This window comes from Dermacentor albipictus, unplaced genomic scaffold, assembly GCF_038994185.2.
Source record: "Dermacentor albipictus isolate Rhodes 1998 colony unplaced genomic scaffold, USDA_Dalb.pri_finalv2 scaffold_22, whole genome shotgun sequence".
Taxonomy (NCBI): Eukaryota; Metazoa; Arthropoda; class Arachnida; order Ixodida; family Ixodidae; genus Dermacentor; species Dermacentor albipictus.
The window spans coordinates 2,605,806-2,617,738 of record NW_027225576.1 but is presented as its reverse complement, the minus strand read 5'-3'; the positions used below and the strand labels follow the sequence as shown (position 1 = coordinate 2,617,738).

General features: G+C 48.1%; 1 protein-coding gene across 1 annotated transcript; it reads left to right on the top strand.

The window, feature by feature from the left end:
- The first annotated feature begins 270 nt into the window (after positions 1–270).
- LOC135915756 (NLR family CARD domain-containing protein 3-like) lies at positions 271–6,404 on the top strand. Its single transcript, XM_065448877.2, has 2 exons — positions 271–554; positions 3,958–6,404. The coding sequence occupies exon 2, from the start codon at positions 4,017–4,019 to the stop codon at positions 5,979–5,981; it is 1,965 nt and encodes a 654-aa protein (XP_065304949.1). The 5' UTR covers positions 271–554; positions 3,958–4,016; the 3' UTR covers positions 5,982–6,404.
- Positions 6,405–11,933: the final 5,529 nt, after the last annotated feature.

Below are 11,933 nucleotides of genomic sequence, written 5' to 3'. Positions count from 1 at the left end.
ATAAACGGAAACTGGTAGTTGTGCCGTGTTTGTTTTACTTCTTTCTTTATACCCGTCGTGTTTGTAGCGTGAAAAAAGAAAACTACGCTCGCCCATCACATAGTTAATGTTGATTTAGGCGTTCAAACCACGAACAGATGATGTTTTAAATGTTGTAACGCAATAATTCGACCGCGGAAATGTGGAGCGACTTTATTTTTTATTTCAGAGTAAGACGGTGCCCTGCAAGATTTCTTTTTCACGGAAAGTGTTCCCGCGCCACGCAGTAGTGTCGCTGTTCAGGAAGAGAAATCCGTGCACGCGTGAGTGCTTTCGAAGCATCTGCAACCACGTAATGAGTAAGCGTACAAACGCTGCGCAAGAAATGTGCGTGGCACGCGCAAAGCTGCTCGACAGGGGAGCGGGCGGCGACAGCATTATCTCTCCTATGCATGGCGTGTCCTTCAGCGAGAACAGCGAGCGGATCGTCGAAAGCCGTTCTGCGGGGTCGGTACGGCTGGACGCTGTTTAAGGACAGCGATTTCTGGTTCTGGCGCGGTGACAGACATCGGCTGGTAAGTGAAGGCACTAAATGCAGAAGCATTTACTTCTACTTACATCCTTGGGCTCCCCTCGCAAGCTATCCATATGGTGTTGCGGTGCTCTACTGGAGCAAGGCGAACTTGTGCGAGCGCATGTGTGTACGTACACTCTCGCAATCCTTAAATAATGTTCCTCGAGCGTCGACCGCACTGTCCGTGTACCATACATTAGGTGAACGATAAAGAAGCCCAGGGGGTCAAAGCTAATTATTGGTACACTTGCTAAACTGCGCTAGGCACAGGACACACGTAAACGCGATTCAAAGAGCGTTTCGCGAATTCCGGCCCAGGACCCCTATTCGCAAAATACTCTCATAATCAGATGATGGTTTTCGCACGTAAAGCCCAAGAATCTTTTATTTTTCGACCGCACTGCGTTTTGGCAGCCTTGCGGCGGCGAGGGGCGGTGGGAACGGCGACTGTGCGAGGGCGCGTGGCGATTTCCGGTTCCGTGGTTGCTCAGTGGCTATGGTGTTGGACTGCTGAGCACGAGGTCGCGGGATCGAATCCCGGCCATGGCGGAAGCATTTCGATGGGGGCGAAACGCGAAAACACCCGTGTACTTAGATTTAGGTGCACGTTAAAGAACCCCAGGTGGTCGAAATTTCCGGAGTCCTCCACTACGTCGTGCCTCATGATCAGAAAGTGGTTTTGGCACGTAAAACCCCATTATTCTTAACCCAGGCGCCCACTATCAGCTGGTGGCTTAGGACCACCAGTGAATTGTGAACTACTACGTTTAGCGCCGTTCTCTAGGGAATGTACAATGCAGGAAACAACCGACATAACCCTATTCGTCGTAAGTATAGTACAGTTCAACTATTCGTGCGCAAATGCTAGCTGTATTTCTGTTTCTGTGAAGCACACAAGCTTTCTGTAACTGCATAAGTCATGTAAACCCGCTAAAAAGTCGCACAAACAATTTTGACGCTCTCACTTACTTGTCATGCGACAAAATCACCAGTCACCAATTATTCCCTCAGGACATGCATTCCACCTTCCAGTTATGATCAGTATTGGCGGACTCTTCCTTACCGATAACGACGATCAGCATCTTGCGTGGCAGCGGCATGCAAGGACAGCGATAAGTTTAGGCTTTGGCTTCTACCACTAACATGATCACCAAGCACCTGCTAATGTCGCCTTTGACTGCTCGCGAAGATTTGTCTGCTTTAGGAATAACTCTGCGCAGCCCTGAAATTGCCCACCCCTCCACACCTCTCCCATATCCCGATTTAGGTCGCAGAACTATTGCAACTTATGTGCCATGAATCTGCATAAAAAATCTTGGCGGACGCAAGTGTAATTGACATCTACGTATTCAGAAGCACTTACTATTTGTACGTAGCGGTCAAGTGAGTATTGTAAATGTTGTGTAAGGAACGGTTATTGTAGATATATGCTGTAGTGTTCATACTTATACGACAGAATATATGTAATGGCAAAATATAGGATGGAAAGCAGCCTAAAACGCACGGGCGCATTCCCATTGCCCCAGTGGCACACCAAGTGGCACATACGCAGTCACCCCAGTGGTACATATATTCGACATTTCATTCTAAACAAACCGTGAGATAGGCTCACAGTAACGTGATTGAGTCACTTAAAAAGCGAAATACACCAGCCGCCCACCTGTCCACGTAGTGCAACAAAGCAGCAAAGGTTTGGACAAGTGGACTTGTCTTCAAGGCGACATATGCTTTCCTCGCCACAGTATATATAGGTAAGGTTCTTCTAAAGGAGAGAAAATGTTAGGCGGGTGGGTGCTGCAACGAGCGAAGGGTGTTAGCGACGAGGGTGTCGAATTGAGAATGAAGGAGTGCTGGTGCACAAGGCCAGTGACACGGCCGTCTGTCAATCACGCGTCAACGGCCGTGTGTCAGCCGGCGTGTCACGGCGTGCACAGCAGCCCTCTATTACTTGTTTCGCTGATGGGGGTTGACTATCGTGTCTCTAAAAGAGATAATAGAAGAAGCAGCAGAAACCGGTGCCCGTGAAAAAAAAAATTAAAAGGAAATACTCCAATGGAATAAATAAATTAAAGGGGAAAAAGCACTAAGCAACCAAACTAAGTGTAATTAGAGACAGTCACTACAAGTACATTCACGAACACTTCCCACCAGGCCAACACTCAACACACATTAGCTTTAAGAGTGGCGCCACAACACATTCTCACGGCACTGAGTTTCGCGATTCCGACAAACCGCAATATGACATGTATACAAATAAAGCACACGAGTTGTTGGGCCAGTTCGTTCGACATACCAAAAGAAAATGAGTAAACAGAGATGCCGCCGACGGCACCGGCAGGTACTGTTCTCGTCTCTATATGGCGCGAGCGCCTACAGATAATGCAGATCAACGTGCCTAAAATGGGTCAGTCACGCCACGTAGTTCCCGCTTCATGGAGAATTACTTTGGAAAGCATGTCGTCCGGCCGAATCAGAGTATTTGCCCCTATTTTGCATTAGCTAAAGTAAGGTAGCTACACCGCCACCTCACACTTCTTCAAGCGAGACACCTTTCTCCATACGTGGGCTGCATTTCCCTGTGGATTTCGATGAGCGTTCATTCCTTGATCCATAGAAAACGAATCACGCTTCATTGCTCGTAGGCCGTAGAGATGTGAAGCACAACCGCCATCTTCGACAACTAGCTGACAGCAGCGCCGTACCGTGGAGCTACCGGCAGATAAAGCCATGCCGGTCCAAGAAAAACCCACGGCTTGGCATGGATGTGTTTACTTCGCATTTACTGCCGTAATTTGGCTACAACACATAGGGGCAAAGACTTTCTGATGCGCCCTCGTGTAAAATTGAATCCATACTGCCATAGGCACAGCGCTGTCTTTGAAAACGTTTACGACCAACTTGAGAGCAAGCTTCCTAAATGCGGTACCATGCCCTCTCCCCCAAATGCCGAGGCGCGTTTTTCCAGTATGCTTATCCAGTCTCCGTATGGCCCAATTTATTCAGTTACGTGTAATTTCGGGTAGTAATATCAGTTCTTTTTCTTGCAACCAGTGGCAGACTAACCGATGCTCAGACATGCCGACACTACTTCGTGACTGAGAAAATGTTTGTAGCCTAATGTGAACCGGTACTCTCATCAAACGGCCAGGAGCCCTCAAAGGATTTAATTTTGTCGGTGTCAGGTTTGTTATACGGTTCTGGGCTAGCTTATTTGGCTAAATACTGCTTTAGGAGGCCATTCTCTACATCACGTGTGACAGAAATAATGACCGAACACAATTACATTAACGACCGTTTTCACCCATAGAAATACAATTAAAAAAGCTAAATAGGCCACCACATCGCACATTGTTACTGTCTCCGAATAAACCTCATTACGCCCTTCTTTCCTTTTTCTTATGCAGCTGCAATCTGGTTGATTCTACGGACTCGCTCGTTCTCTGGCTCGCTGCTTTACGTCGCCATGGACCTAGCCGAAAGCCTCACTCCGTGCACTTACAGCCAAGGTGGCACGTGCTCCATATTTCCTCAACTAAACGAGATCAACGGCCTCCTGCGACAAATCAAGCTCGAGCTTCGGGAGACATCCCCAGGAACGCTGTCGCTGACGCAGGCGCCCTACCTGCGCCTGCGTCAAGACATCGTGCACGATCAGCAACCCTGGGCATGGCACCTGCTCGATGCCGTCCTTCAGAAGCATCTCTGTGTCATCTCTCTCTACGTCGACGAGCACAAGGACCCCACAGGTATCCCGTTCGACATATTGATCCGGAAGGTGCCCTCCCTCGTCATGCTGCGGCTACGAGCCGTGGTTGAGAGGAACGAAGGGCTCTCTGGTCTCGCAGGAGCTTTGATGTCAGCCCACTGCCTTCAGAATTTGCGCTTGGAAGCCATTTTTCTGAACGCCGACTGCGTTCGGCTTCTAAGCAACTATTTCTCCACAACAGCGAGTTTAGGAACTCTCTCACTGGCTCATACGCACGTAGATCCCAGTGTCGCAGAGCAGCTGCTCATGGCACTGGAGCAAAACTGCACAATCCGCACACTGCTGCTGAGCGCATGCCTCTGCTTTCGGGGTGTTTTCTTGGGTCACGGCAGCCAGTTAGCTAACTGCCTAAGCGCTAATGCCACCTTGCAGTCGCTGATCCTAGACCGCTGCTGCTTCGACTGCACGCCAGGTTTGCGGGTCATTATGGACGCGCTCCGGACCACCCGGCGGCTTTCGACACTTTATCTAATTGGATTCACCAATACCAAGGCTTTCGCGGAGCTTATGCCGCTAATTATTTCTGAAAACGATGCCCTGCGTAGTTTGAAGGTCGTGCCATCGGAAGTAGGAGGCGACTTGTGCGAATGCTATTTAAACTACAAGTGTGCATCCTGTGAGGTGGACTACACGAACAGCGAGGTGGGAAACATCAGTTCGATTACAAATGCAATCGCGCACAACAGGTGGCTGCAACATCTAACTGTAGACCTGTCTAAATCATTCCTTGAAGAATGCTGGAACTTCTTCCAGGCGCTTCGTCAAAATACCACCCTGAGCAAGGTCAGTGTCGTTGGCATCCGTAATGAACACGCACACAGCATATGCCAAATGATACGAGAAGGTGGTCTGGAGAGTCGAATCTCCCTGCAGTGTGCGCTCAACGTCCAAGAGCCAGTCGAGGCGCTGATCCCATGTCGGAAAATGACATCCATCTGCATAAACGCCATGCAGCCAGAATGCAGTCAACTCCTGAGCAGGGCACTCATGCTGTTGCCGTTTTGGGGCCACGTGATAGAGCTGACCCTTAGGCTCGGTGCAGATGGTTTGGTGAAGGGACACGGGCACTTGGTGCCTTATTTGGAGCAAACGACCAAGCTGAGGGATTTCAAACTGAAGGTCGATGGACCCGTCACACTGGTGCATATTCGACGACGCCTCCTAACTGCAATTTTCCGCAACGTCAGTATTCGAAAACTGCATATAGACAGGGGACTGATCACTAACCTGGAAGAGGCACAAGCATTGGCTAGCGCACTGTGTGGCAATAATACACTGTGCGAGTTTTCACTTTTTTGCGACAGCGACTTGTCGCTCATCGATGAACTGTTGCGCAGCTTGGCTTTGGGTCTGCAAGCAAACCGCACGCTATGTTGGCTACACCACACGCAAGTATACTACACGCCACACTACAACGCTGTGCAGGACGTGCTCCGCCGCAACCGCGCCATGGCAACGTGCGCAGCGCACTTCGTAGTGGGGACCAAACGAACCCAGCGCTGCGCCGAAGCCTTCCACTACGTCTCGGACACCCCGGGCCTTATTGATTACGTCATGCAAACGGCGTCCATAGACGAAATGCGGGCAGCCTACGCCATACGGAAAGCGCTGTCCAGCAATATCCAAGATGGACGCATTTCACAGTACTGGTCTGCGAACTAAGGCTAGCTGTGATTGTTGTCCCATGTATTACCAAACAGCATCTCGTTATTCTTCATAAAGTCACACAAATTGCAAGTGCAAGAAAGCTTACTGCAGACGCCAGGTTTGAAGCTGGATATTTTGGCGCACAGTTGTTGCTACACTGCGTAAAGGTTCAGCACCGTGCGGGCAGAAAATCAATTTAAACCTCGGAAAGTGATTGTTCTAGAATTACGATCTATTTTAATCATTGTATTAGCTTTTTAAAAACTGCATTTCTTGCAAGCCTTGTGGAAGTCACGGCCAGGGAAATAAAATAAATTCTAAGCTTTCTTTTAGGTTTTTTAAGGCTCTGTACGTGGAGGTAAAGGTTAGTGTACATTCTGTTTTTTAGAAACCTTGTGAAAGTCAAGGGCTGTGAAATAAAGTTTATTTTAGCCATTATAGTCATTGTTTTACGTTTTTACAGACGTTGTATACTATATACGATGCGTCAGGAATTTATGTGCTCTGTTCTTGCTTCAAGCTTTTTGAAAGTCAAGGCCCGTGAAATAAAATTCATCTTATACATTCTTTAAGGACTTAAACTATATGCTGCGACAAGGATCTGCCCAATCAAACTGCCTGGGTATAAATTGGCAATGCATTCACGCCTCCATTTAGCGCAAGAAACTTGCATACCTCCGGGAGACGTGCCCGGCTGCGCGTTTTTTTATATTAAAGCTAAACTCACTTCGCACACATTTGCCTCCGGCAGTTTTTTTTATCGCGTGTTTGTCGACAAAGTACAGCTAGAGTACAAATCCTGTAACCTTAGTGTGCGAGAGACATGTACAGCTTCGTTTGAATAGTGTGTCTAAAGTGCCTTATTTTCTAAGCCCACCACGCAAGTAATTAAAATTTTAATAGACATCTATTTTACAAGCTTCACAGTGAATACATGTGGGCCGCTGATGGCTATGGTGTTGGGCTGCTGAGCACGAGGTCGCGAGATCGTATCCTAGCCACGGCAGCCGCATTTGGATGGGCACAAAATGCGAAAACACCCATGTAGGTTGATTTAGGTGCACGTTAAAGAACTCCAGGTGGTCTAAATTTTCGGAGTCCTGCACTACGGCATGTCTCATAATCAGAAAGTGGTTTTGGCACGTAAAACAGCATAATTTAATTAATGTGGGCCGCTATACAGCTATATCATAACGAGCATTAGCAATTAATTTTGCCATTCGCAACTCATGACGACTTTCTTGGCGCACTTTGGCCCTTGCGCCACTAAGCCTCCCTACAGATCTTCATCAATCACTCTTCAGCCTTGGCTTCCTGCATCGCGTCGGTATCTCTGAGATGTTTGCTTATATTTTGCTATCTATTATTTCCTTTTCAGTCACTATTAGAAAATTTTATGCTACTGGTTCGCATTTTGCGTTAGTATCTCTCCCAAATTTCAAGGTTAAACTTTTATGAGCGCCACCAAAGCTGTCTGTTGCTTGCTTGTCTACCGTCATTTGTTTAGTTATTCGTAAACCGTTTCTAAGACTCAAGCCTGTTTCACATACATGCGACGGAGCGGCTGTAGTCGCAGCGGCTGAGCGGCAGCGCGGCGAGCAGACGCAGCTTCGTTTCATATGCTTCGTTATGGCGCGACGCGTTCCAGTGTGATACACGGTGTAGCTTGCGGGAAGCGCCTGTGAGCCGCGGGTTTCGTCAGTTTTCAAGAGCTGCGCCTTGCTTCACATTTCCAAGTTTTGGCGCGCTTGAGCTGCGGGTTTGATCGGTGCATTAAGTTGGTGCTCCACTATCGTGCTTATAAACCTTGCAATGAATAAAAACACTGTGTATGGAACGGTGAATACAACTTTTTCATTCACATTTATGCCTCTTTTAGCCCTTTGTTTGCGACAGCTTAAAGTGTTGCTTAGTACACGCACACAGAATTAGCCACATGGAAGCAAATGAATGGGTTGGTTCGTATTTAAGCGACGTGGGTTTGAAGCACGTGCACGTCTGCCAATGGCTGTTCTTTTCGAGTACTTGAAGGCGTTCTCGGGCCATGTCGGCCACCCGGATGCGAGAGGCACATGGACCGCTTTCAAAGAAGCTTGCGCCCCCTTTCGCCTCTAGGCATTCGAGTAGAAAGACGGCGGCCCTTGTAGAGCTCGAGGTACTTAGCCTTTTAACTGCAGAAGCATGACCAAACAAAACTGCGAACACGCTGGCTCGGAGTTGTGAAGAAATGAAAAAAAAAAACACCTACATGCGCTGCGAACAAAACGTATGGACTGCCGTTTCATCGATTCTGTCCGGACCCATATGTAGTCACCATCGGGGGTGGGGGGGGGGGGAAGAGACAAGAAGAAAACAGCACGTGAGGACAATTTGGCTCCATGGAATTGAACTCGAAAACGACAGATGGAAACAAGCGGCAATTCTGAGGCACCAACGGACATGGCCGATTCGAACGACACCAACATTTACTTTATGATGAAGTACGCGTCACTTGCGACTGCGAGTACCTTAGGCTTCAGTCCATAGTTTCTTTTCCAAAGAACCCTCCTCTCTGTTGCCAAAATGCTTCATTTTACCTTCCCAAACAAGGGTGCACTGCACAACTTGAGTGATGAACAATTCGTTCAGAACCGCGCGAGACATTGCTAACTGACAGCGGACGTAGTAGACTGAGCGAAGCACGCACGGAATTCGTTCAAGAGTTCCTGCAGTGCGCTCTTTTGGTCGTCCGTAAGGTCGGAGTCTACATCGATGTCTGTGAGCGAACCGTCGTATGTGTCCACTTCAGAAGCAAGGCACTCGACGATGTCCGTCGATGGTTCGGCGTAGGTGATGGCAGTGCCACGAAAAATGTGCCGATGCTCAAAGGTAAAGTTGGTAACGAGCACCGCTGTCTGTCTATCACGAAGTTCCACAAGGCTTCGCGCTACACAAATACCTTGGGCCAGCAACATAGAAATGTTGCCTTCTACAACAGCTTCACCGTCTCGTAGTTCGTCGGACTTGACCGGGACCATAACACTCGCACGCGGCGGTATCGTGATGCTGTCGTCCGAAACGCGAAGTGCGGATCTGTGTCCCACGGCGTCGGTCTGTGTTGTTGCCCTTTGTGTCGAGAAAGTGATGCAGCGCTCGCGGAGGTCAATAATGGCGCCATAATCCCGGAGAAAGTCCATCCCAAGAATTAAATCGCGGGATTACTCGCGTAGAACCAGACAAGTGTCGAGAAAAGCAGCACCGCGAATTTCTACTCTCGCCGTGCATAAGCCAAGCGGTGTGACGACGTGGCCACCTGCCGTACGAACTGGTGCCCCATTCCAGGTGCCCCATTCCCAGTGGGGTCTCCTGCATAAGTTGGGTGTACCCAGCAAGCTCCACCAAATTGTCGCGTATACTCTGCTGAAGTATACACGCTGAATGGGGATCCGGGCATTTGTCCTTCACGAAACCTAACCGTTGACGCGCGATGCCGAGACGAACCTCGTTCTCTTCTTCTTTAGTCCCCTTGCTGTGCCACTGCATGTGGCAATATCACAAAATAACTCCTAAGTGCAATGTTGTGAACACACTTCTTGAGACGATGTGCACTACTCTTTTTCTGTGCGAATTCAAGAATTTAACATGTGCACTATTAAAATGTTAACTTTTCTCATATCATAACTTCTCCGTGGTCGTCAGGTTGATAATCTTTGGAGAGGTGTAGGCATTGTGCACAACCATACCATTATGCTCAAACTCTGTTCTGTCTTTACTAAACAGAAATCTGACACAGATAGCTAGCTTCTTTTTACGTTTGTCTGGTCTGCGTCCAACAACTGGCAATTTATAGAAATGTCTCTGGAAGTTATCCTAGAAGGTTAGTTTTTAACTGCTTTGAGAGCTCATTTCTTCAAACTATGAATGCGCGAGCGGTTAGTTGTATATGTGGTTCCCCAAACTAGTAGTCCGAACAGTATGTGAAAGTAAGCGAGGGAGTCATATAGCTGCGTTTGCACTGAAGAGGACGTGAAAGTTCTGAATTTTTCCCTCACAGCTACCGAGTGTGCTAATTTAGTACTTAAATAGTGAATGTGTTATGACCAAAGTAAATAATAATCAAACACACCTCGTAGGAATGTCATTCGACGTTCTCGAACCAGAAGTGTGTGTATGAATGAAAGACTGATACTAGCACCAACAAACTTGTTTTTAGCTCTATATGTTACACATTGTGTTTTCGCAGCGTTCAATCGACATTGCTTTGAGCTCAGCCATAGTACAAAACCATTTGATGAAGCGGTTAAACGCAAATCAACGCTACTGAAAGTGAGAATGACCTCGACTTCACCACGTTCTTGTTCTTTCGCCACATTTCACATCATTTCATGTGTAGCGAGCATACGAAAGATTTGGTTTTCCAAATCATCGGCCGTGGGCAGTACGTTCTAGCTAACGTGAAATTTCCTTTTGTCCACGAAGCTACCCGTCTGGCATTTTGCATAAGCGCGGCAGTTACGAAATTGATCATCTGTGTCGAAATGTACGAATACTCGGCTCATCGGTTAACACTTTAGCCTTCAATGCTTGAAAACAGGTGTGATTGTGTAGCTGCTCCGCGATTGAAACGCAATATTTCAAGCGCATAGCTGCCGGCGCCTCACTGGTGAGCGGTGGGGACACCGAGCTGATGCATTGTGGTATACGGTGGGAAGCGACCGCCTTTGTGACGCATTGTGACAGCAGTAGGTTCCCCGGCGATCACCGAGCGTCCGCAGGTGGCAGAAATGTGCCGGCAGCCGCGCGCTCCGATTCCTCTTCGCGAACGACGAAGCGTGCCCGATCATGGCGCGCTGCTCTGCACTGCACTTGAAGAGCTCGGCGGTAGCGAGTCCAGTGTTACAGTTTCTCCCACTGATGAACGCCGCCTTTAGGCACTTGTGCGGGTCATCTTGTACTTTACGCTGTCATAAACTGACAGATTACTAATGCAGTTATCAAAGTACATTGCTTAACGCTCTATATGTGCTCATGTCCTACACGTGTCTCACGAGCGCAAGGAATAAACCGTGGTATTAATATATCTTGTTTGAATTAGCATTAGGTGGAAGAAGAAATGATAAAGCAAATGTTTTTTTATTATCATTAAGCGAAAGAGAGTAATTTGGGAAATTTCACGCACTTTTCCAAGAACTGAGAACACATGACTTGAAGGTTCAAGCATGCGTAGCCTGTTGCGTTGATTCCTGCTTTGACTCGGGGCACGTTTCGCTCGTTGATTCATACATGGGAAATGAGAGCGGGGTGGATGGTTTCGACGTTCACTCGTGATTTCGGTTCCCAGCGAGGGAATCGAATATGAGCGCACACGGTCGAGGAGTAGAGTTTCCAGCGTTGTATGTTTCCGGCGCGCCGCACTGTCCGTGCCGAATCACGTTCGTTTGACCAAAAAAAAAAAAGAGAAAAACCTGCCTTTTGTCACGACAAATAGGAAGGCGAGAGCAGCGCCAATAGAGAGGCGCGGCTAACACGATGAAAGCGATCGCAAGGCGTCAACAGCCGAGTGGCGCCGCCGCGAAGGCGCGAGAACGCGACTGTGGAGTTTTAAGGGTTGTTGCCGTATACAGTTTAAGCTGAGGGCGCAGCTCAGGCAGGGGTGTACGAGTATGCGAAGGTTTCGAATAATGAACGGAATATCTTCCTATTCGAGTCAGCCCTCGAATATCCTTCGAGTAGTTTTTGAATACTGCACATTGTCAGCTGTTCACGACCCGACATGAATCTGTAGTAAAAAATTACGGTGAATTCACCCCTCTCCTCTACCTTTCCACCAGGGATATAAGAAGCAGGAGATTAAGTACAGGGAGCTCCGTCGATAAACGGAGCCAGACGCCTCGAGCCAAGCCGCAATCATTCGCGCTCAAATTTACCTCAGACGTGACAATCGGCATTGTTGTTCGGTACAGTTTACCGATGCTGCAACTGAATAAA

Coding starts and splice junctions, on each gene's coding strand:
- LOC135915756 (XM_065448877.2), top strand. CDS start 4,017: ATGGACCTAGCCGAAAGCCTCACTCCGTGCACTTACAGCCAAGGTGGC.